The sequence below is a fragment of the Chanodichthys erythropterus genome, chromosome 20 (genome assembly GCF_024489055.1).
Source record: "Chanodichthys erythropterus isolate Z2021 chromosome 20, ASM2448905v1, whole genome shotgun sequence".
Taxonomy (NCBI): Eukaryota; Metazoa; Chordata; class Actinopteri; order Cypriniformes; family Xenocyprididae; genus Chanodichthys; species Chanodichthys erythropterus.
The window spans coordinates 19,371,199-19,397,804 of NC_090240.1; the positions used below are offsets into that span (position 1 = coordinate 19,371,199).

Consider the following 26,606-nt stretch of genomic DNA (forward strand, 5'->3'; position numbering starts at 1 on the left):
CACTGCAGGGTTGTGCTAACACTTTTGTAACAAAAAACGTCTTCATTTTTGTAATTATAGTTAAAACTAATAATAGGCCTAACTATTATTGTTATTTGAGTGGGTTCATAGAAAACATCAGTGTGAATATAATTTGGACTGCACAACTAAAAAGAGGTTTCAAACACTGTTTAAGTCCAGCTAAAGTAAAATGTTTATAGTATTGCAGTTATAATCACAAATTATGACAAAATAATTGCAATATATGTTGTGCACATATATATATATATATATATATATCTATATATATATATATATATATATCTCTATATATATATATATAATCAGTGAACATTCAAATGTGTGTTGCTGAAATATTAACAAAATATCATGGTTTACTTAAGTAATATTTGACATTTAAGGAGTTCAGCTGACAAAATTTTGGAAATTCTTGCATTAGGCTATATATATAATATATATGGATGAGTGCCTTTGTGTATGTGCATATGTACTGTATGTATATATATATCTCATCTGGACTCTTAAAACTCAATTTCATACATCATAAACCTCTCTTGGGATAAAATTTTCTATATTATATATATATATATATATATATATATATATATATATATATATATATATATATATATATATATATATATATATATATACACACACACATACACCTAATGCAAAGTTATCAAAATGTGCAATGACAATACACTGGTTTTATCAATTAATAAAGCACCACATAAGCTTTTGGTTATGAAACAATATTGGTGGTGTGCTATTCAGTACCTGAAACACAGAAGATGCACTGACTGTGCCTCTGAGTGAAATCCTGCCTGTCCTGAGACTGGCGTGTCAAAATCTGCAATAGGACAAAATGATACTGTGGATACACTTACATTTAATGGGGCAGCACAACAAGATAATGTTACAACATGGCTGGATTTTGTTTTACAATATGCAGAGGTTTGAGTGTTTTTATCCCTCTTTAGATTAAAAAGAAAATGTATACAATTGCTTGTTCTCGAAAGCATCACACAAATGCAGTTATACAGCACTTAAGAGTACTCCTGTCACCTGTATAGCTCGAAAACAATCACATTTAAGAGGGATACAGTTTAAAAATGAAAATAGAAACAAACAAAATTAATGCATCAAGCAGCCACTCTGACAGCAGTCTCCGCTGACGATACATGCACTAATAACTTAAAATGTGCCAATTTGTGAAGTAAATTTGACCATCAGACTATGCAAAGAAATTAAAAGTTCTACCACATGCAAAGAAAAAAGCGCCATCTGCTGTCTAAAAAAAAAAAAAAAAAAGCTTTCTGATCTAAATTTGCAGGAGTGCTCTTAGGAATGAGCTTCATCAAACCGTTCTTTAATATAATATATTGCAAAAGTGTACTGGACAGTATTTAGATATTGACATTACAACAAATACAGAATTTGCTTTGGATATAACATTCGGTTATGCAAGTAATCCATGTCATTTCTTGATTCATGTGAAATTGGAGGTGCTTGGAGGATAAGAAATATGTACCTCACTGTATTATGGAGATTAAAAAAACTAAAAGATGAACAACAACAATACAATGTTATAGCAACATGGACAGGCTGTACATGTTTAAACATTAATCACTTGGTTTCACTGACTGGCTCTCATCTCATAGAAACAGAACGTATGGAGACATGAGGTTTCCAGAGCGAGAGTGTATATATATATATATATGTGTAAAACACATACACGGATATATACATACAGTACATATGCACATACACACAGGCACTCATCCATATATATACACATACATTCAGCTCATGCACACTTCGGACACCTAGTGAAAGTTAAAAAAAATCCTATTACCATCATATAAACCGTCATTCCACCAAACAAAATACGTAGACAGACAAAGTAAAGGAAAGTGAGAGGAAAAAAAGAAGACTGAATGCTGGAATGAGCTTGACGCAGGCCATGACACCTGTAGTAAGCAGGTTTAACAGACATGTTGGTGGCACACAGACTAGTGCTTTTATCGTGTTTAAAGAACGGAGCGAGGTTTGACTCGCTCACTCCAAGTGCACCCTCTCCTGGTCAGGGTTTGAAGCGCACTCTTCATTCAAGCACAAATAAACTCAATAAAAGCTTACTAGTGGAGCAAACAAAAAGAAAACTGGAAAAAACTGAAAATCGGCAGGCAGACACACCATCACCAATGTAAAAAGGAAACAAAAAGAAAAACTTATCCCAGATAGTTCAAGTTCAAACCGTCAGATGTTGTGATTAGAGCCGTGTGCGATATTATAAATAAACTACTTGCTTGTGTTCACTGTAATTGAGTGAAGTCTTCAAACAAGTCATCTTTGAGGTGGTTTAAATTTGTCTTATGTCATTATTACAATTCTATGTAGTTGTAGAGATCAGCAAAAGCACCATAGTTTTAAATAAGCAATTAACATCCCTGTTCCCTCATACATATAAATAAGCTTTAATATTAACTGAAAATTAGACCGTTTCCCAGTCTCCTTATACCATCTGTTATCGAAACATAATTCAGTAATGCCTCTTTTTGCTTTAATGACACTGGAAAGAATTTAAAAGACATCTCCCCCCCCCCCCCCAAAATTAAGCAACCGAGGCCAAAATTAAATGCAATTAAAATCTTCAAATCGAATAAGCTAAAGACATTCATCACATCCTATGTGTGTGTCCATCATCATGTGGTTTGCTAGATGTGATGGAGTGTGTTGGGAGTGAGTGTGACTCATCTGAGAGAGAGAGAGTGTATAAGTGAGATTAACCATTCAAGGCTCCGAGTATCTCAGCTGAAAAGCACATTTCCTTAGGAAACAAGCGAAATCCCCAGCTTCACGGATACCACACAACCAAACCGTTTCCGCTCAGAGTGAGCAACACAATATAGTTCTTTCTGCGAGGAATAGGCCCTGTTACGCTGCTGCAAGTCGAGGCACTGTAGGTCCTGGGCTCAGTGGGTCCTGTTGTACAACTGCATTTCTGAGCTACTGAGTCCCATTGTGTAATTGTGTGTCTGAGCCCAATATGTCCTATGGCACAGCTCCACCCCTGGGCACAGTGGGCCCCGTGGTGCAGCTCTGCCTCAGGGCTCGATGAGCCCCACGGCGCAGCTTTGCCTCAGGGATTAGTGGGCCCTGTGGTGCAGCTCCACCCTCTTGTTGATTGAGCAGCATCCTCGGAATAAGAAGGCGCGTTTGGTCAGTACAATTTGGTTTCCTGGTGTTAGCTGTGTCTCCTTGGTGATTGGTGAGAGTCGGCTAGCTGAAGAGCATACCGAGATAGCTTAGACCTCAGTAGCCTTCAGGCCGATTTTCTCCTCGTTTTGTCAGTCCGAATTGGGCTTCTTCAGTGAGAAAGCATATATGTTAAAATGATCACTCAGCTGCTTCACCTGCACAGGGAGACAGAAAGAAAAGATGATAATGAGAAACACATCACAGCTAACAAAGGAGATTTACATCATGTTAAGAATAATCACATTTATTACTACTATCATTATTTATAATTAATGTTTTTATTAGTTATTTTAATATTCATTTAATATGATGAATAATAATTGGTTATTAAATTATATATTATATATAATAATACATTTTGGTTTGACTGTATATATAAATATATAAATTTATTTTGAACATTTCATTCATTAATATACAGTTTATTCACCATAGTTAAAAAAAAATGGTAATAAAATATGACAGGATCTCAGAGTTAAAAAATAAAATAGTCTTAATTAAGCAACACTTAAGCAAAACATGGTCAGGTCAAAGTGTCTGGATAATTTTTGGTTCCAAATTGTTATCAATTTTACTGGTAGTCCACTGTATGAATAATTTTTGGATATGATATGTCACAATTTACTTATTTTGCTTACATAAATGAACTATAGTGTCCTGAACCCACTAGTAAAAATATATAAAAAAATGTCAGAATAATTTTTGGTTTGACACATTTTTATATATATATATATATATATATATATATATATATATATATATATATATATATATATATATATATATATATAAAATTTTAATATATGATACATACTAATAATAATAATAAACTAACAAAACTAATGATTATCAAATATAATAATTAATGAACACTATCAATATTAAAAACCACATAAGGAATTGTTATAATAATTTAAATTATTAAAAGGTTCTTCATGACTAAATAACTAATAAGCAGTCTGTGTGTGTGTCTGTACTCACCACTGATACTCCATAGTGTATGTGAGTAAAGAGGACTACAGCGGTCCATATGTAAAGGATAAGCGTTTCACTTTGCTGCACAGTCCCAGATATCACTAGCAACACCACAGCTGTCATCGGCAACAACAACAAACTCAGGGGCTTGCATCGTGTATTGCTCATCTGGCACACAATGAGCTTGCACTGAGGGAGAGAAAGAGCATGTCAGGAGCAGACATTTGGCTAAATGTTTCAGCTGGAACTAAAAGGCATCCATTGTCATGGTCGCACAGCTTGTTTATCTACACCATAGAGCTAGAAGACTGCACACTCACAGTAACGTTGGAGAAGGCTGTTCCCACCATGAGATAAAAGATTCTGGGTTGCCGCTGAACAATGTCTGTAGGAGAAAAGCTGATCCACAGTGTAGACAGCACAAACAAGACGACGGGAGAGAAAAACGGCAACAAGGCCTCATACACCGAACTGTGCTTCAGGGTGTTATTCCGGTACGCCCTTAAAAAAATATAGAAAGAGTGAGAACAATTATCACTGCTCTAAAGCATACATTATTTAATAGAACATCAATGAAGTACAAAGAGTCATTTTCAATGTAGTCCAATACTGTGCGTTTTAATTGAGGTGCAAGAGGTCTGGAATGAAACTTACTTAAAGACATTGTAGAGGCTCATTGGCAAAGTTACAACAAATAAACAACCTGTTAAAAACATGAAATTATCCTTTAATTTGTTAGTTTGGTCTGAGAGCCAATGAAAACACAGCATATGACATTTTATAACTGTAAAAGGAGCCAATGAAAGGGCAGAGTCCACTCACCGACAATCATAACAGTGAAGAAATCCCTGTAATAAATATTCCAAATAACGGGTTTGTACCAGGTTTCCACGCCAACCAGTGCTGTTATAAAGTACACGATAGAGATAGTCTGAAAAGAACAAGCACAAAAAGATCATTACAATGCCTTTTTATGGTAATTATTTTCATTCAAGGATCAATAGTGTATTAATCTAATGTGTGTGGTGTGCAAAGAAACTAAATTTAACCTGCAAGAATTTTATTACATATTTTTAAAATACACTGCCATGCAAATGTTTGGGGTCAGCAAGATTTTGTTTTTAAAGAAATTTATTTTTATTCGGCAAGGATGCATTAAATCACTTAAAATGCCAGTAAACACTTTTATAATGTTACAAAAGATTACATTTAAGAAACGCTGTTCTTTTGAACTTTCTATTCATTGAAGAATCCTGAAAAATATATAACATGGTTTCCACAAAAATATTAAGCAGCACAACTGTTTTCAACATTGATAATAATAGGAAATATTTATTGGGCAGCAAATCACCATATTAGAATGTATATATATATATATATATATAAATAAACTATATAAACTTATATATATTATATTCTTATATTTATTATATTATATAAACTGTTTATATTGTAATAATATTTCACAATATTAGTGTTTTACTGTAGGTTTGATCGAATAATTGCAGCCTTGGTGAGAATAAGCAACTTTAAAAAAAAAAACAACAACAAAAAACTTTTGAATGCTAGTGCATATTGTAATATATTGAATTAATATTAGGCATTTTTACATTTTAATGAATATTATTATATCACATTAATATTGTCTTACTTTAAATATTATATGCAATATATCAATTCAAATACTGATATATTTTAATGAGCTTATCATTAGGTCATAATAAATTACCACTTGACTGATGTCGTAGCCCCAGGGCAGGAACAGAATTCCAGTGTTGTACTTTTCCCAGTGAGACAGTATGAAGGAAAACAGGACAACCCATAACAGATAATACAGGGTCACCACACTGACGCCTGTATCACCACGTCCAAAGACAGAGTACACTGTAGCGACAAAGAACACACATGCCCAGCTGTCCAGGCCGTGGTCAAATAGTTCACCCAGTGGAGTGCTGGAGTTTGTTCTGCGAGCCTGTTTTCCGTCCACACCATCTGCATGAACACACACAACAAAAAATATTTAAAAGTCACATATGTAGGCAAACACACACTCCCATGCAAGTGTTGACAATCTTGCTGTCACATCCGCATGTTTCAGAGATTCTCTGAAATATTCACAGCTCTACCCTTATAAAAATACAGTGCTAAGAAGCATGCTTCAGCAAATCTGCTGCATGGTCATATTTTCATTTGCAAATGCGTGTTTTGTGGCTGTATATTGGTCAAATGTCCCTGTTTTGGTCATCTAGTGAGATATTAATGTATCAGGCATGAAAACGGGTCAGGGGTGAAAAAGGTGAGAAGGATATTACCCCTCTAGGGTGTTCCGGGCGCATGCTCCCCCGTAAGAAAAATTTAAATATTCCACATTTTAAAGCATCAATCTGATGCATTTTGAGATGCTTTTTTTGCCAACCTGGAGAGAGCTGGAGAAACTTAACTTCAGCCATGAGTCAAAAATTATTATGGCCTCCTTACTAAGTATTATGCAAGCCATTTCATGCCAGCCTGTCACTGGGCCTAACATTTACAGTATATTTGGGGGAAGAACCTAGCGCTATGATTGGTCGAACTCTTCTTCTTTTGCTGCTGCTTGATTTGAGGACTGTGCGTGCACAGAGGCGTCACCAGGTTTTTGCGTAGTTTAGAGTGACAAATCGCACCAGCATACTTTGAAGTCAAAATGCGTATCCGCTACTTAAATTGCGTACAGGTTGGCAGGTCTGCTTATTAGAACAGTGGACCACTTTACCTTCTGCCTTGTCAGTCCCCTCACCTCAAAATCTACCTCCTCAAAAACAGTAGCGTTAGCTAATAATTTTCCACCGGAGATTTAGCTAGCTGGCTAACGTTGCGTTCTCTCCTGCTGTGTTCAATGACTCAATTCATCAAGCTGTAGCTAACCTTAGCTAAGTCTATGTCAACAGAGCTCCTGGGTAACTTATATACCAGAAAATATTAAAATTATTGAAACCATTCAGGGCTCAACGCTAAGGATTTTTTCTGCTGGCCCAGTTGGGCCAGTAGTTCAAATTTTTACTTGCCCCGCCGAAATTTTCCAGGCCCCACAACAAAAAAATTAATAAAAGTAAAAGACAAGAAAATGGGCCTATAAAATAAGCATAGTTATTGTTTTTGATAAATTTAACCTCAATACATAAGGTTATAACACCAAAAGCTACTAGATTTATTTTAAATATTATTAGATAAATAAACAGTAAGTAGTAAAATAGTAACAAATAATCAAATTACGAGTAATTTGAAATACAAGTAGCACAAATACAACAGAACAAACATATAAATTAAATAAATGGTGCTGTTACGTTCCACGTATGTTTTTGTATTTTGTTTTAGTTTTTTTTTCTCTCTCTCTCTCTCTTTCTTATCTGTCTGTCGAGTTTTAGGTTGACGGTAAAGCGGGGCTCATCTTGGTGACGTCATGACGTTCTGACGTCCCAACCAGCGTTCTGCCAATCTGCAGGTGGCTGATCATTTAAAAGGCTTCGGCGGCATTCCACCTGCAGTGAGCGTTTGGGCTTGGACCTCACTCACGCTTGTCGAGCCAGAGCCAGTCATTCTTTGTGTTTGCAAACTGTTTATTTAGTCTATGGTTCATTGAGACAGTATCTGGTTGTTTGTTTCTGTGTAATAGTAAAGCTGACGGCGTTAGAGAGTGATACAAGTCTCCTGTTAAATGTTTGAGTCCACTCGAAATCTGGCGTGAAGTCATTATCTGTCAATCGAGTGGTTGACAAATAATGAAACCCTTCTCCTGCAGACAAGTCTCTCGTGCGAAATGTTTGAACGCATTCGAATTCTGGCGTGAAGTCATTATCTGTCAACCGAGGGGTTGACCGATAATGAAACCTTTTGCTGCGGACAGCTCAGAGATAACATCAACCTCACTGACCACGGTGAATTCCGCATAGTGCGTGTCAGCTAGCAAATAATGTTAGTTATAATGCGGGTGCTCGCCTTCCCTGTATTTTTGTTTATTTATTTAGTGGAGTTTTAGTTAAGGCGCCGCGCCGAAGTTTTCGGTTTTGTTTTTACATTTTATTTTTGGTAGTTAGTTTAGGGGCGTGGGCGCTAGTTAGTGGGTTTTGTTCTGATTATTTCTTTTCTTTGGCGACATCCTCGTTCTTTCCTTACTTTTACTTTGTTTATGTCTTACTTGTTGACTTATCTCTACCGTGTTAATAAATATCGGATATTAATTGTTTCCTTTGTTGTTTGGTTTGTTCCTCCCCACGCCTCAACAGCTGTATCTCATTTAAATGTTGCGGTCATTCCACTGAACAACTTTAAGCACGTAACATTTATTGGTGGCAGCGGTGGGATATCCTCATTAGGATATCTTATTCTTGTGGAATGAATTTCTGAGATGCACTGTTGCTGGTGTGTTGGTGGAACAATCGGATAATAAGGATTGCTCGGGTAGTCGGTGAGGGCATGTTTTGTTGACTGACGTAAAAATCTTAGGGGCTTAGCGTACAGTTCAATTATTATGGCTGACTTTGATTTGAATAACTTTGTGAGTGCACCAACTGTCGAACAGCTAGATAAATGTCGTAAGGACGATTTATTATCGAAACAGCAGCTTAAGCGTGAAATCAAAAAGGTTGTAGTGTGTGGCTTGAGGGAACTGGGTGTGCTTAAACTGGCTGATAGTTCAGAGCAGAGACCAGGTTCTGATGGTGGCGCTTCGTGGATTGGTGAGGAGGAAGCGAGTGAAATTGCTGAGGCGGAGGGTTCCGATGCCAAAGCTGTTTTGCCGCCCTTCGATCCTTTTTCTCCACCCGTGATTGGGACTGGAGGTGACTCGCGGCTCAAGTATCGCTTGGCAGTCCAAGTGGAAGAGCGCGAGAGGGCAGCGGAGCGTAAGGCCCAGCTGGATCTGCAGCTCCAAGTTCGCCGTATGGAAATAGAGGCGGACATGCAAATCAGATTGCGGGAGTTGGAACTGAAAGCAGCCAGAGATGTCGCAGTTTCTCCGGTGCCGCTTGTGTCTACTGCTCAACCTACGCAGACTGCTGCTGTTACGACTGGTGTGAATACGGCGAGTAATACGCTGGATGTGAGTAAACACATTTCTCTTGTTCCACAGTTTAGAGAGTCAGAAGTTGATTCATACTTTAATGTATTCGAACGAATTGCGTCTGCTTTAAATTGGCCTAGAGATGTGTGGCCTTTGCTGCTGCAGTGCAAGCTAACGGGAAAAGCTCAGGAAGTGTGTGCTGCTTTAACATTAGAAGATAGTTTAAATTATGATGTTGTCAAAACAACAATTTTGAGAGCTTACGAACTCGTACCTGAAGCGTACAGGCAGCGTTTTAGAAGTCATAAAAAGAGCACGAGTCAAACGTTCGTGGAATTTGCTAGAGAAAAAGGTATGTTGTTTGACAAGTGGTGCACTTCAAACAAAGTTTCGGATTTCCAGGCACTTCGTGAGTTAATTTTGTTGGAGGAGTTCAAAGGTTGTATCCCTGATCGTGTTGTTGTTTACCTAAACGAACAAAAGGTAACATCGTTGTCTCAGGCATCTGTTCTAGCTGATGAGTTTGCGTTGACGCATAAGAGCATTTTTGCTCCCGTTCGTACTGACAAAGTTTTATTTAGTTCCGTTACTTCGAAAGATCAGTCGCGTTCGAAAAATGTTCCAAAGCCTAAGGAAGACCGAGAGTGTTTTTACTGTCATAAGTCGGGTCATCTCATTGCTGATTGCATCGTTTTAAAGCGCAAACAGCAAAGTAACACTTCTAAAAGTGTTGCTTTTGTGAAGCCTGTTGATATTGTTAATTGTAAGTTCGGTGGTGAGTTAGATGTTGGGTATCAACCTTTCGTTATGAAAGGATTAGTATCTGTCAGTGATCAGTCTTCGGATCAGGTAAAAGTGACTATGTTGCGTGACACGGGCGCGATGCAGTCCTTTATAGTGGCTGGTGCACTGCCGCTCTCAGAACAGACTTTCTGTGGTACCCATGTGTTAGTGCGAGGCTTTGAAATGAATATTATGAAAGTTCCTTTGCATCAGATTTATCTGAAGTCTGATTTGTTTACGGGGTTTGTTAAAATCGGCGTGCGTGACAGTCTCCCTGTGCATGGAGTAAGTTTCATCCTGGGTAACGACATCGCAGGTGGAAAAGTCGCGCCGCTGTTAGAGGTTTGTGATAAGCCTGTTCTGTCTGAGTATACTGACGAGTTGTCCGAGAAGTTTCCTGAAGTTTTTCCTGTTTGTGCCGTGACGCGAGCGCAGGCTCGTAAATTTGCTGATGCAGATGACTTGTCTTCTACGTTTATGTCACCTATTATTATAAATGACACTTTGCCAGTTGAAGAGGGTAAGTCAGCGGATCAAGCGCTTATTTTGCAGTCAGACGAGGTGAAATTGACAATGACTCGTGAAAAAATGATTACAGCTCAGAAAGAAGATTGTTCCTTGCGGAAATGCTTTTCCTCTGTTGTTCCTTTGGAAATGGCCAAGGAGAGGAAAGCCGCTTACTTTATCGAGAACGGGTTGCTGATGCGTTGGTGGTGTGCAGATGTTGCGTGCGATAGTGAGTGGACTTCTGTACATCAAATTGTCATTCCTGTATGTTACAGACAGATTGTACTCTCTCTAGCTCATGATCATGATTTGTCTGGACATTTGGGCGTTAAGAAAACGTATCATCGAATTTTGAAACATTTCTTTTGGCCCCGAATGAAGGCTGATGTAACGAAATTCTGTAAAACTTGCCAGACTTGTCAGTTTTCAGGTAAGCCAAATCAGGTGATTCCGCGTGCACCGCTTGTTCCTATACCAGTGATTGGGGAACCGTTCGAGCATGTTATTGTTGACTGTGTTGGACCGTTGCCTAAGTCTAAGAGTGGTAACCAATACTTGTTAACAATAATGTGTGTTGCGACGCGCTTTCCAGAAGCTATTCCGCTTAGGAAGATTACAGCGCCAGTGATTAGTAATGCACTTGTAAGATTCTTTTCTATGTTTGGCCTTCCGAAAGTGGTTCAATCCGATCAAGGTACGAACTTTTTGTCAAGAATCTTTGGACAGGTGTTGACGACCTTAAACGTTTCACATCAAACTTCAAGCGCTTTTCACCCAGAAAGCCAAGGAGCTTTGGAACGGTTTCACCAGACGTTAAAAGCGATGTTGCGACGTTATTGCATGGATACGGGTAAGGACTGGGACGAGGGCATACCTCTACTCTTGTTCGCTGTCAGAGAAGCAGTACAAGACAGTTTGGGATTTAGTCCTGCCGACCTTGTATTTGGTCATACGGTGAGGGGTCCTTTAAAGATGCTTAAAGAAGATCTGTTATCCTGTGAGCCTAGTACTAAAATTCCTGTGCTTGACTATGTAAGCAAATTTCGTGAGCGATTGCATAAGGCTTGTTCAACGGCAAAAGAGTCATTGTTGAGTGCGCAGGTGGCTATGAAACGTCAGTTCGATCGTAAAACGGTTCAGCGTCATTTTAAGGAGGGAGATCAAGTGCTGGTTTTATTGCCAGTTGTGGGTTCTGTTCTGTCTGCACGATTTTCGGGTCCATATGAAGTGATTAAAAAATTGAGTAACACTGATTATCTGATCCGAACTCCTGAGCGTAGAAAGAAATCTCGTGTATGTCATGTGAATATGCTGAAGGAGTATCATGTCAGAGGGTCGTCACAAGCTGTTGAGAAGGTGGATGAGCTTATTACCTCTGCCGCTCTTATATGTGAGGTGGCTGATGTCCCTACTCAAGATAATGATGGAGTGTTAGTACGCCACACATATCAGCAGTGTGTTAGGCTGAAGAACTCTGAAATGTTGAGCAATTTGACTTCTCATCTGTCCCATTTACCTGATTGCCAGAGAAATGATGTTGAAATATTAATTCACGATTTCTCCTTGTTATTTCAGGATGTTCCGTCTCGAACTACAGTCTTACAACATGATATTGATGTAGGTCATGCCGTTCCTATCAAGCAACGAGCTTATAGGGTTAACGCTGTTAAACGTTCTGCGATGAAAGCTGAAGTCGAGTATTTACGCGAAAACGGTCTCGCCAAGCAGAGTTTTAGTCCGTGGAGTTCTCCATGTCTACTGGTGACAAAAAGTGACGGATCCGCCAGGTTTTGCACGGACTATCGCAAGGTAAATTCAGTTACTGTTCCCGATAGTTCTCCGTTACCCCTTATGGAAGATTGTGTAGACAATCTGGGGTCTGCTAAATTCGTCAGTAAACTAGATTTGCTGAAAGGTTACTGGCAAGTACCATTGACGGCTCGAGCGTCAGATATTTCTGCTTTTGTGACTCAGGACGATTTCATGCAATACTGCGTTATGGCTTTCGGCATGCGCAACGCACCAGCTACGTTCCAGAGGCTCATTAATATTGTGCTTGCTGGTGTTCGAAACTGCAATGCATATCTGGACGATCTTGTGATTTATTCATCTAGCTGGTCCGCACATGTTGCAACGTTAAGAGAGGTGTTTGAACGCCTTCGGAATGCCTCGCTGACATTAAACCTTTCTAAATGTGAATTTGGTCAAGCTACAGTGACGTACCTGGGCAGAGAAGTGGGTCAAGGGCAGGTAAGACCTATTGAAGCCAAGGTCGCTGCGATTGCAGAATTTCCGGTTCCGACCACGCGAAAAGAACTTCGTAGATTTCTGGGGATGGCCGGTTATTATCGGAATTTTTGTAAAAACTTCTCCACTGTGGCCAGTCCGCTAACTTCACTCCTCAGCCCGTCACGTACTTTTATTTGGAGTAATGACTGTCAAAATGCTTTTGATAACATCAAAGTTTTATTATGCAGTACGCCTGTTTTGACAGCTCCTGATGTGGGAAAGGACTTCAAGCTGGAGATCGATGCAAGCTCGGTCGGTGCGGGTGCAGTGCTTGTACAGGAGGACGCAAATGGTATTGACCATCCTGTGTGTTATTTCTCGCGCAAGTTTAATAAACATCAGTTAAACTATTCTACCATCGAGAAAGAAACGTTAGCTTTGCTGTTGGCCTTACAACACTTTGATGTTTATATTAGTTCAAGTAATTTGCCTGTGGTTGTATTCACTGATCACAGTCCTCTGGTGTTTTTTGCACGTATGAACAATCAGAATCAGCGATTGATGCGCTGGTCCTTAATCGTGCAGGGTTACGATTTAGTGATTAAGCACAAGAAGGGGTCAGAAAACATAATTGCCGATGCTCTATCTAGAGTTTACTAAGCTGGTAATAGGGCTTAAAGAAGAGAAGAAGAAAAGTGTTATTTTTCTTTTCTCTTTTTTTTTAGGGGGGGAGTGTTACGTTCCACGTATGTTTTTGTATTTTGTTTTAGTTTTTTTTCTCTCTCTCTCTTTCTTATCTGTCTGTCGAGTTTTAGGTTGACGGTAAAGCGGGGCTCATCTTGGTGACGTCATGACGTTCTGACGTCCCAACCAGCGTTCTGCCAATCTGCAGGTGGCTGATCATTTAAAAGGCTTCGGCGGCATTCCACCTGCAGTGAGCGTTTGGGCTTGGACCTCACTCACGCTTGTCGAGCCAGAGCCAGTCATTCTTTGTGTTTGCGAACTGTTTATTTAGTCTGTGGTTCATTGAGACAGTATCTGGTTGTTTGTTTCTGTGTAATAGTAAAGCTGACGGCGTTAGAGAGTGATACAAGTCTCCTGTTAAATGTTTGAGTCCACTCGAAATCTGGCGTGAAGTCATTATCTGTCAATCGAGTGGTTGACAAATAATGAAACCCTTCTCCTGCAGACAAGTCTCTCGTGCGAAATGTTTGAACGCATTCGAATTCTGGCGTGAAGTCATTATCTGTCAACCGAGGGGTTGACCGATAATGAAACCTTTTGCTGCGGACAGCTCAGAGATAACATCAACCTCACTGACCACGGTGAATTCCGCATAGTGCGTGTCAGCTAGCAAATAATGTTAGTTATAATGCGGGTGCTCGCCTTCCCTGTATTTTTGTTTATTTATTTAGTGGAGTTTTAGTTAAGGCGCCGCGCCGAAGTTTTCGGTTTTGTTTTTACATTTTATTTTTGGTAGTTAGTTTAGGGGCGTGGGCGCTAGTTAGTGGGTTTTGTTCTGATTATTTCTTTTCTTTGGCGACATCCTCGTTCTTTCCTTACTTTTACTTTGTTTATGTCTTACTTGTTGACTTATCTCTACCGTGTTAATAAATATCGGATATTAATTGTTTCCCTTGTTGTTTGGTTTGTTCCTCCCCACGCCTCAACAGCTGTATCTCATTTAAATGTTGCGGTCATTCCACTGAACAACTTTAAGCACGTAACAGGTGCTTTTCAAGTTTAAGTAGGTTTAAACATAAGATTTTCAGGTACATAAATTGGAATTAATGTATAAAGTTAGAATAGATAACTTTATTAAAGTTGATCAAGAGCAGTTACAGATGCATAAAAATGTTTTTAATGTTCAAAATATAAAACGTTAAATACTGTTATTTGAAATTTTTAAAAATGAAAACACTTTAAATGTGAAATTTAACCCGCCAGTAGGTGGCAGCGAATCACTGTTAATGAGCGAATCATTGAGATTCAACTGATTCATTTAAGCAGCTGATTCATTCAGGAAGTGTTGCTCAGAGATGCAAAACAATTCTGTGGACTTTGGTAATATTTTCGTTGGTGAAATACAGCGAAACAGACGATTTGGTGTCTAAAATGTAAGTCACTTGATATTATGTTCTTGTTCATTAAATTGTATGCTGAATAAAATCAATTTCACATTTGTAATCATGCTAATATTTGGAGAAAAACGGAGCTCTTTGTGTAATATTGCTTAACTTTATTAAATTATATATGAAATATATACAGGGCCATTTTTGCCCCTTATCTTGAATTTTGGGGGCATTTTAATAGACTAAATCACGCAGTGAAAGCGTACACTTTAATGTAAGCACACACTACTCTAACCGTAGGTAACAATAACTATGCTGTGTCTAGTAACATTAGACTGTTTTTGTAAAGTGAGGGACATACTCTATAATTTCAGATCGTTAAATCAACAATTAGCCTACGATATTATAGACGATATATAACGCACACCCTAAACTGGCACTGGGCCATTGGGCAGTCCTTATTGTCGAGCCCTGCCATCACTCACCAAATTCAGTCAGGTAAATCGCCGAGGCCAGGCGTGCTTTCAGCTTCTGATGGTGGTCTGCACTGGTGATGCAAGGCCCTTTGCGTTAATATTTCAATGCATCTGTTCACAGTTCACTGAATCGCAGGTCGCAGTTCACCGAATCTCGCGCTCCCTTCTGGCACGTGCACCTGTTCGCAGTTCACTGAATATGAACCATCCCCCCCCCTTTCAAAAAAAATTTCTCATCGAATCTACACGATTCACGTAGGTCACCTATTTTGGTTTCAAAACTGCGAATTTCGCCGAAAGGTGAGTGATTTTCATGCTTGTGTATACAGCACACCTCAATAGGTTTATAAATGTACACAGGTGAGAGAAAAAATTTGATTTGTGTCAAAATATCACACCTGTGCATTAGGCCCTAGTACAAACGCACTCTAATAGACCTAATGTTGTCTTTGTTGTCATTTTAGTTTATGCTGTTAACAAGAATTGTGAAATTTAAAAAAAAATATTTTTTGACAACCCTATTAAGCAAGAACGTGTGCCTTAAATTAAACAAATGAATTAATTTTGCAAATGGATTCTGAAACAGTAAGACCACTAGTTGACAGAAGATTGGCCACTTAACATTAGTACTATTAAAAAAACAAAAAAACAAAAACAAAAGAGAGACACTTACCTAAGGTATAGGCCAGAAAGTTGAACAAACCAGCAGCTATCCATACCAAACTTGGCACATGTGTATAGCCTTTCCCTGTGCCACACAAGAACATCCACAAAATAATGAGTCCTATTTGTAAGGAGGTACAAACTCAGTAAGAGCTTTAAACTTCAATTTTAATTCACAAGCTTGGGATTCGATTCACAAACTTGTGATTCGATTTCGATTTAATATCAGTTAATTTGGATATATACAGTATATCAAGTACAGTACCTGGCAAATTTTCTCAAGAAAAAAAAAAAAAAAATCAACTAATGCTGTAAACTACATTATTATAATACTGAAGGTTGAAATTAACTGATTTATATAGAAACATTTAAATTACACAAAAGGAAGTTTATAATACTTTATAAATACATAATTATGTTTCTACTCCAATTAGTTTTTTGAAATATAAACATTTAAAAATATATATATATTTATATATACAAATTAAAAATTTGATGGATTTATTCAGACATCCATTAAATATTGAACAACACTAATATATATAGTGAATATGTAATATAGTGCATAGTATATTTAGCAAAATGATCCACTCTAGAGCTTTTCTGAAGTAAATGTAACTTTATGTGATATATTGTTTACTGTTTTATTGATGTCTTTCCACAGTTGAAATACTGATTGAGAGATTACATTAGACATAAGGATTTTGGTAAGTTGTACTGTATCTTTTAACATAGCTTATGATGTTTATTATATGCTGTAACTAGTAGTAAAGCGGAAGAGATAATTGGTTCACTCGTGCTCCGCGCTGCCGTTTCGCTTGAATTGAAGCACTACGGTGATCTGTCACGCCACATTAAAGAGCGCCAAAATTATATTTATTGTTTGAATTTCATAATAAAATGGACAGAATGTGTCATATCAAAAGTATCAAAGGAAAAAGCTTTGGATAGAAGACATGATACAAAGGTCTGTTAATTTATCAGCTGAAAACATCATAGACAATAAGATCTTGGGATTTAAGAATAAATTAAAATTGAGAAAGTTTTTTTTTACCGCAACACTAACTTTAATAGTATATATATATTACACACACACACACACACACACACACACACACGTTTGTTTTTGTGAATTGTGGGGACTTTCCATAGACTTCAATGCATTTTACACTGAACAAACTGTACATTCTATCCCCCTACCCTGCCCCTACCCCTAAACCTAACCCTCACAGGAAACTGTGCAAACTTTTACTTTTTCACAAAAACTCATTCTATATGATTTATAAACCCATTTACATTGTGGGGACCGCTGGCTGGTCCCCACGATGTAGGTGAACTCAGGTTTATATTACATCATGGGGACATTTGGTCCCCACAATGTAATATAAACAAAAGCACACACACAGGTACTGATCATGTAATGAGAATATCATGAAAAAATGAAACTTTCATATATTCTAGATTCTCTACATGTAAAGTAAAACATTTCAAAAGTTTTTTTTTAGTTTTTTTTTATTTTGATGATTAGAGCGTACAGCTCATGGAAGTCCAAAATCCATTATCTCAAAATATTAGAATATTTCCTATGATCAATAAAAAAAATGGATTTTCAAAACAGAAAAGTTCAAGTTCTTTAAAGTATGTTCATTTGTGCACTCAATACTTGGTCGGCAGCACATATTACAGCAAATGACTTGCTCCTAGCACAAATTACAGCATCAGTGAAGTGTGGCATGGAAGTGATCAGCCTGTGGCACTGCTGAGGTACTATTGAGCCTTCAGATCATCTGTATATTGTTGGATCGACTGTTTCTCATCTTTCTCTTGAAAATATCCCATAGATTCAGGGGTCAGGCATGTTGGCTGGCCAATAAAACAGTAATATCATGGTCAGCAAACCACTTGGAAGTGGTTTTTGCACTGTGGGCAGGTGCTAAAGTCCTGCTGGAAAAGGAAATCAGCATCTCCATGAAGCGTGTCAGCAGAAGGAAGCATAAAGTGCTGCAAAATCTCCTGGAAGATGGGTGCATTGACTTTGCACTTGACAAAACACAATGGACCAACACCAGCAGACGTCACGGCCCCCCAAATCATTACTAACTTCAGAAACTTCACACTAGACTTCAAGCAGCTTGGATTCTGTGCCTCTCCAGTCTTTCTTCAGACTCTGGGACCATGATTTCAACATGAAATGCAAAATTTACTTTTATCTGAAAAGAGGACTTTCGACCACTGTTCACTGTCCAGTTTTTTTTCTCCTTAGCCCAGGTAAGATGCTTCTGACGTTTTTTGTTTCAGAAGTGGCTTGGTAGTCCTTTTCCTGAAGATGTCTGAATGTGGTGACTCTTGATGCACTGACTCCAGTTTCATTTGACTCATTGTGAAGCTCTCCCAAGTGTCTGAATCAGCTTTACTTGAAAGTATTCTCATGCTTGTGGTCATCCCTGTTGCTTGTGCACCTTTGCCTACCCAATTTCTTCCTTCTAGTCAACTTTGCATTTAATATGCTTTGATATTTCACTCTGTAAACAGCCACCACATTCAGTAATGACCTTCTGTGACTTACTCTCTTTGTGGAGGGTGTCAATGATTGTCTCCTGGACTATTGCCAAGTCAGCAGTCTTCCCCATTAGTGTGGTTTCAAAGAACAAGAGATATCCGGAATGTATACTGTATAGGGATGGTCATTTAATGAAACTCAAAATGTAAATATTCTAATATTTTGAGATACTGGATTTTGGAATTTCATTAGCTGTACGCTCTAATCAAAAAAAAAAAAAACTTTTGAAATGTTTTACTTTACATGTAGGGAGTCAAGTATAAATGAAAGTTTCATTTTTTTTTTTAAATAATTTACAATAAAAAAAATGAACTTTTTCATGATATTCTAATTATATGACCAGCACCTGTATATAAAACATTTAAAGGATCCAATTTTAATGCAATTTTTAGTATACTATAAAAGTTAGTGTTGGGGTAAAAAAAACTTGGTATTTTTTATATATATATATATATATATATATATATAAAAATAAAATACCAAGGTTTTTTTACCCCAACACTAACTTTTATAGTATACTAAAAATTGCATTAAAATTGGATCCTTTATATAAATTTATATATATATATATATATATAAATAAATAAATAAATAAATAAATAAATAAATTTAGGCCACATATAATGGGCTACATTTATTTTATACATTAAATATGTATATTAAATTAAATGCTGTAATCATTATATATTTGAGTCTATAGTTATATATATATTTGCGTTTTACGCTCTGTTATGCACATGTGAGAGAAGCTGTGAATGTGTGCAGGTGTGGCAGTGTATGATGACTAGTTGATAATTGTAAGAATGATGAGCTGGAAGTGAGACCTTGATCCTTGTTGTATAAAAACGAAACATACTTAAACACTTTTCTTTTTTTGTTGTTGTACATAATCATTAATTGGTAATTGTTGTAATCATTACAAATATGTTAAGAGCTCCAAGCTTTGATAAAGAAGAAGAGGGCATTAACCAACAATACATAATGCATCACTACTAGTGCATCAAAACTATAACAATCATACACACCAAAGTTTATTGACCTCACCTGAGGCATAAAAGTCAAAGTCGAAGAAGGACAGCATGGTGAAGGTTAGTACCAGGAACATGAACCCTGTAAACGTGATGAGGTTTGGGGCAATCCATGTAGGCAAAACCTGAGACACAGAGAGAGAAAGAGAAATTAGCAAGTTGCAAACGGTCTGCTCCCCCTCACAGGTAATCAGATCCAGACGGAACATTCATTAATCTTGCATATATGCAATTCAATGAAAGCAAAACACTGCGTGATGTTATTCTTTGATGTGAAATACCACTATACATTTATGGATTTAAAATATTTTTATAAAGATTGACAAGAAATCCTCATTTTTATAAAAAAACAAAAAAGAAAACATGCGACACAATATATACCAATCAGGCATAACATTATGACCACCTTCCTAATATTGTGTTGGTCCCCCTTTTGCTGCCAAAACAGCCCTGACCCATCGAGGCATGGACTCCACTAGACCCCTCAAGGTGTGCTGTGGTATCTGACACCAAGATGTTAGCAGCAGATCCTTGAAGTCCTGAAAGTTGCGAGGTGGAGCCTCCATGGATCAGACTTGTTTGTTCAGCACATCCCACAGATGCTCAATTGGATGGAGATCTGGATTGAATTTGGAGGTCAAGTCAACACCTCAAACATGTTGTTGTGCACCTCAAACCATCCAACCATTCCTGAACCATTTTTGCTTTGTGTCAAGGCACATTATCCTGCTGAAAGAGGTCACAGCCACCAGGGAATACCGTTTCCATGAAAGGGTGTACATGGTCTGCAACAATGCTTAGGTAGGTGGTACATGTCAAAGTAACAACCACATGAATGGCAGGACCCAAGGTTTCCCAGCAGAACATTACCCAAAGCATCACACCACCTCTGCCGGCTTGCCTTCTTCCCATAGTGCATCCTGGTGCCATGTGTTCCCCAGGTAAGAGACGCACACGCACCCGGCCATCCATGTGATGTAAAAGAAAACGTGACTCATCAGATCAGGCTACTTTCTTCCATTGCACCATGGTCCAGTTCTGATGCTCACTGTTGGCACTTTCGGCGGTGGACAGGGGTCAGCATGGGCACCCTGACTGGTCTGCGGCTATGCAGCCACGTACGCAACAACTTTCTATCAGAACCAGCATTAACTTCTTGAGCAATTTGAGCAACAGTAGCTCGTCTGTTGGATCGGACCACACAGGTCAGCCTTCGCTCTCCATGTGCATCAATGAGCCTTGGCTACCCATGACCCTGTCGGCGGTTCACCACTGTTCCTTCCCTGGGCCACTTTTAATAGATACTGACCACAGTAGACCGGGAACATCCCACAAGAGCTGCAGTTTTGGAGATGCTCTGATCCAGTCATCTTGCCATCACAATTTGGCCCTTTTCAAACTCGCTCAAATCCTTACGATGGCCTTTTTTCCTGCTTCTAGCAAATCAACTTTGAGGACAAAATGTTCACTTGTTGCCTAATATATCCCACCCACTAAAGAGTGCCGTGAAGAAGAGATAATTAGTGATATTCATTTCACCTGTCAGTGGTCATAATGTTATGCCTGATCGGTGTATCATACAAACAATACATTTATATTAAATATTATTTTAACTGTAATATACACCAATGAGCCAAAACATCAGCTTATCTTTGTAAAATAGCAGTTTTTTAAATATCTAAACGTACACTTTTAACACCAGTCAATCAAGCATTATATTATAATATTATGATAATTAAGCACTATTTAAATGATAGAACTTTAGTAATTAGAAGTAAAACTTGGTAGCCATGTATAAATGCATATTAGTCATTTTAACTGAACTTAGGACTGGTGGTGGTGCTTAGGATGTTGTTGGTCATTCAGTGTTTCAGTAAAAAAATAGACCATAGTAATTATTCTTAAAAGATAATTCTACTACTAATAACAATATGCAACGCACTAAGGATCAATGTGTTGCTGGGTTCATGAATATTAATCACGTTGTCAGCGTTCGCTCAAACTGATTTGCTGAAATCAAAACAGGGACAGTAACAGATGATCGCCAGCCAATGAGATTGCTGTTTGGCCAATGGCTAATGATTGACATTATTTAGTCACCCAGAGTGAAGATTTAGTCGCATATGAGAGTGTTTTACTCTTATTGTAGAGAATTGTCAATATATTTGTCCCTCCTCTGACCACTGTTGGCAAATTCTCAGCACTGCTGACCGGAAGCAACCCACAAGCCTTGCCATTTCAAGGAAACTCTGACCCTGTTGCCTTGCCAGAACAATTTGTCCCTTGTCAAAGTCACTCAGATCTTTTTTCCTGCCCATTTCTCCTACACCCAACACGTTGATAACGAGAACTTTGTTAGGAGAAAATCAATGTTACTCACTTCACCTCACTGGTCATGTTTTGTTCAGCTCAATGTATAATAAATATATAATTTAAATACATTATAATAAAATAGTTTTGTTTTGTCATATTTGAAAGTGTCCTTTGCATATTCTTGCCCTCATTTCAGTCTTGCGTTTTAATGCATCCATTATTTGTGTAAATAATTAATTATCATTTAAATAGTACAAATAAATATGGATCTATCCAGTGAAGTGATTATTATTTTCATTTGAGGGACAGAATGCCCTTGTGCATTCTGGGTAACATCCAAAATTACATTCAGGACTCTGAACGATCTCACCTTTACCACTGAGTTCCAGAAAGGGTGCATGACGTAGATAGAGAGGGGGTTGGAGTCCACCGCACTGTACTGAAAAGAAGAGAAAGAAAACAAAATATGCAGAGTAAGATGCCACATTAACACCCAACTCAAGAAGTGTGAATGTTGAAAAGTGCTCACAACAGAGTGTTCCTGCTGTGTGAACTAATATGGCACACTGTTTCTGCTAACTTCAGATGAGATTATTATTAAAAATGTTAACTATATTGTATCACTAAATCTCTAATTAGCTTCTGCCCAAGTGGCTGGCACAACTGGGAAATAAACTCTAAACTTCAAACCTACAGACAATTTAGAATGGCCTGAATGTAATAATATCTATCAAATATGAAACTTCACTTCAGAATATTATAATGTGCAGTATGATTTTCAACTGCATGTGTTCACTGCGTGAGGTCACACTTGGAGCTTAGGGGCAGGGTGGCCATTAAACCCTCGAAAACATCTGGATCTGGGAAAGTCTGTTTCAAACTCTTGAACCCCTGAAAAGCATGCTTTCTAAAATGCACAATATTATTATTATCAGTTCAATTTGCTTTGGTAAAGAAAAAATGAAAAAAAATGAATGTACACAAAATTGCCTAAACGAAACACTTATTTTACTATTATTATTTACTCAATTCACATATACACACAAAAAAGAAAACCCTGAAAGCAAAAATTGCTTACTATCCATTTACAAATATGTTTCTAGTGTCAGTTCTGTTAATCAGTGATGTGAATGTTATTATTAACCAAAGCTGCTAATTTTCAAAATGATCAAATATCACTATAATCATTTGTATCCGTCATAGGAGGATGTTGTTTCTGTGTATATGTTAGAAGAACTTACAGGAAGGCAGTGAGGGTCAAAATAGACAAGCCAGGCACTCTTGCATTTTCCAAAAAATCTAATTTTGAGAGATACATTTAGCTTAACAGTTTCAATACAGATACAGGGGTTAAAAAAAAATCTGCACGTCATGCGTGTTGAATGACCTCTACAAGCATGTGCAAACATGCAGAGCAAGAATAGCACATACCAACTCAGCAGCCCATAGGCTACACCTAACAGCACAAAACACTGGGAGCAAATAAATACAACTTATCAGACCAAGAGGACATTACACCAGGAGACACAGAGGGGCAAAGCCACTTTCATTCACATATAACCACTCAGAACAGCATAAAACTCTCCGTCACACCCAGGAATTCAACCTCTCGACCCCTCTAGTAGATCCACACCCTTTTAACCAAACTATCATGTTCAGAGATGCCTAACACCATCATTAATGTTTAGCAACCAACAATGATCATCTTTTAGTGTCCAATAACTGATATGCAAAACTGATTCAAAATTGTTTATTCCAGGTATTAAACACAAAAATAAATAATCAATCACCACACAATAAAAACATAATATGCATTATGAGAATTTCAACAAAAACAATAATGTTATTAGCTGTTTGAGCAGGAAGCAGTCAGATATTCTTGTGATCATTTTTGGGCCAGATTATCTTCAAATGCGTCCTGCTTCTAGCAAGACAAACAAGTACAAACAAAACATTAAATAAGGAAGGAAGTTACATTTTCTGATGTTTCCTGTTGAACACACAGCGGTATATCATGCCATTGTTAGGGGCTATTATTAAGAGATACAAAAAAATGCTGATCATCAAAAGACTTAAATGTTTTTTAATGTTTTTGAAGGAAGTCTCTTAGGGCTGGGTGATATATCGCCCAGCCCTAGAGTCTCTTATGCCCACCAAGGGCATCAAAAATACAGCAACAACAGTAATATTTTGAAATATATTACAATTTAAAATAACCATTTTATATTTGAATATATTTTAAAATGCAATTTATGCCGGTGATGGCAAAGCTGAATTTTCAGCATCATTACTCCAGCCTTCAGTGTCACATGATCCTTACTAATACACTGATTTGATGCTCAAGAAACATTTATTATTATTACCAATGTTGAAAACAGATGTGCTGCTTAACATTTTTGTGGAAACATTTTTTGGGGATTATAAATAGGAAGTTCAAAAGAACAGCATTTATTTGAAATAGAAATTTTCTGTCTTTGCTGTCACTTTTGATTATCTTAATGCATCCTTGTTGAATAAAAGATTAATTTAAAAAAATCTACAATCTACAAATAACAGATTAAGTGTGAGTACTGGTAAAAAAAGTAATAATAATACAAAAATAAATAGATAAAACCAATTATCGTCTACCACCAACCAAGACATACAGACTAAGCAAGCTAATGCACAGGAGAATTTACTGTGATATTGTAAAACTATAATGATCATGAACACAAGTCGCAGGTCGTGTATATATGCAACCAATGGTTTGCATGTCAGTCGTTTTTGGTACTTCTACTGTAAATTGCATCAAAGCACTGACACTACATTGCCATCTGCAGACTAGTAATACGTGAATATTAAATTAACACAACGAACAATTAAAGTGAAAGCATGGAGAGTGTGTGACTCACATGCAAATTATGTCCTAACCAAAGATCCTTGTTGGAGGCGGAAACAGGAGCCCATCCCTTTACAATTTAACCCGGTTTACAAACTAACCAACATAACATAAAGTACGTAGGTCAACTAAAACAGAGCTGGACCCTGTGGCCAGCTGGTAAAAGTACACAGTCGCCTAATGTTTATAAATGAAGATCTACTTTCACTGGCGGTTTCAAGTCACTGTATCACACCAATGAATTAGCCGGTTAATTCCACTAATATGTCTTTTGAACTCTCACATTTTATGTATGAACACTAATAACAAAATGATGTATCAATTCTTCATATGAATTCGAGGGGAAATATATAGTTTATCTTTAAAGGTGACAAAAAGCTGCCGTTGTCCTTTCTGTAGAGCGGCACACACCGGCAGACCTCATGCTCTCATGATAGCATTACCAGCCCGGCACGGCTAGCCGACACCCTAAACTCCTACACACTGTGCAGAAAATGATGGATAAGAAGGGCCTCACCTTATACTTATCAAAACCTGAGAGTTGCTCTTGGGTGACATAGTCATAGAGAGCCATGATGACCGCTGCACGGCTCTTAGACGGACCGAATTTCACCACCCGTGCCGTGTCGGCTCACAGTATCCGCAGTGCTGCGCGTGAGCGGTGGCTGCCGTGGCGTGACGCCTGAAACTCCGCCCACAACCCAATGTGGAATTTCATAATAAAAGCCGAAGTGGATCATTTTCGTGCGAGGGACCCCCATCTTAAAATAAAGACAAGCCATCTATATAGTTTTTTGTATAAAAAACAAATTTATACAATTAAAAATACACAATAATTCTAAATATATCTTAAATATTATTTGGAAAATATTTAGTTTCTATTCAGTTACATTGTTATGTTGTTTTATTATAATACATATACAGTATAGTACTGTACTGATTGTTTATTTATATAAAAATATTAAATTTTTTATTATTAATTTAAATTAGTTAATTAATAAATTTTTAAATTTTTTAACTCTGTTTTTTCTCTAAACTTTTCTACTGACCCCCTAACAGTCGCAATCTTGGGGGTACTTAAAGGATTAGTTCACTTTCAAATTAAAATTTCCTGATAATTTACTCACCCCCTTGTCATCCAAGATGTCCATGTTCTTCTTTATTAAAGATGCTCTAAGCGATCCTGGGTGGAGTAACTTCCTGTTGACGTTCGAAGTGTTTTCAAACAAAACAGAGGCTAGCTAGACCCTCCCTCCTCCTCCCCTCCCCTCCCCTCCGTGCTTCCTGAAACAGTCATGAACGCGCATTTAAAATCATTCTTGTCGGTTATTGGCTGGAGCATGTTTATTATGTTTTGTGGTCCAGGCTGCACCAGTTTGTTTTTATTGCCGTTTTTGGAGCTTGTGGCGACTACAGAGACCGCGTTTTTTTACAGTGTGTTCAGGGGACAGGCAGCTAGCGGATAGTGAGGAGATGTGTGTTGTATGTGAAAAAAAAATGTTTGGCCTAAAAACACGTGACATCACTTAGAGCTCCTTTAAGTCGAAAATAAATTAAGGTTTTTGATGAAAACATTCCAGGATTCCATACAGTTTCAGTGCAGCTTTAAAGCGTTCTACACGATCCCAGATGAGGAATAAGGGTCTTATCAAGAGAAACCATCACTCATTAAAATTTTACACATATTAACCATAAATGCTCATCTTGAACTAGCTCTCTTCTTCTTCTCTATTTGAATTCCAACAGTATAGACACTGCTAAGTGCATAACTGCCCTCCACAGGTTAAAGTGTGATCTAAATTGTCATATACAATATGCAA

General features: G+C 37.7%; 1 protein-coding gene across 2 annotated transcripts; it reads right to left on the bottom strand.

Annotated features, from left to right (window-relative positions):
• Positions 1-879: 879 nt before the first annotated feature.
• On the bottom strand, positions 880-25,459 carry selenoi (selenoprotein I). Of its 2 annotated transcripts, none has more exons than XM_067370780.1 (10): positions 25,304-25,459; positions 22,279-22,347; positions 19,612-19,720; positions 16,018-16,092; positions 5,969-6,231; positions 5,062-5,170; positions 4,894-4,942; positions 4,560-4,740; positions 4,246-4,428; positions 880-3,419 (listed from the first exon to the last, which is right to left on the bottom strand). In XM_067370780.1, exons 1-10 carry the CDS (start codon positions 25,358-25,360, stop codon positions 3,312-3,314), a joined length of 1,203 nt encoding a protein of 400 aa, XP_067226881.1. In that variant the 5' UTR covers positions 25,361-25,459; the 3' UTR covers positions 880-3,311. The 2 variants fall into 2 exon arrangements, with proteins under 2 accessions (XP_067226881.1, XP_067226882.1); XM_067370781.1 differs by having other exon boundaries at positions 3,354-3,419.
• Positions 25,460-26,606: the final 1,147 nt, after the last annotated feature.

Bases quoted from the DNA above. Each gene is read 5' to 3' on its own strand.
- selenoi (XM_067370781.1), bottom strand. From the start codon at position 25,360: ATGGCTCTCTATGACTATGTCACCCAAGAGCAACTCTCAGGTTTTGAT. The intron at 22,348-25,303 runs GTGAGGCCCTTC...TCTTCTTTTCAG, and splicing joins CAGGTTTTGATAAGTATAAG to TACAGTGCGGTGGACTCCAA. The intron at 16,093-19,611 runs GTGAGGTCAATA...TGTGTGGCACAG, and splicing joins CTTTGACTTTTATGCCTCAG to GGAAAGGCTATACACATGTG.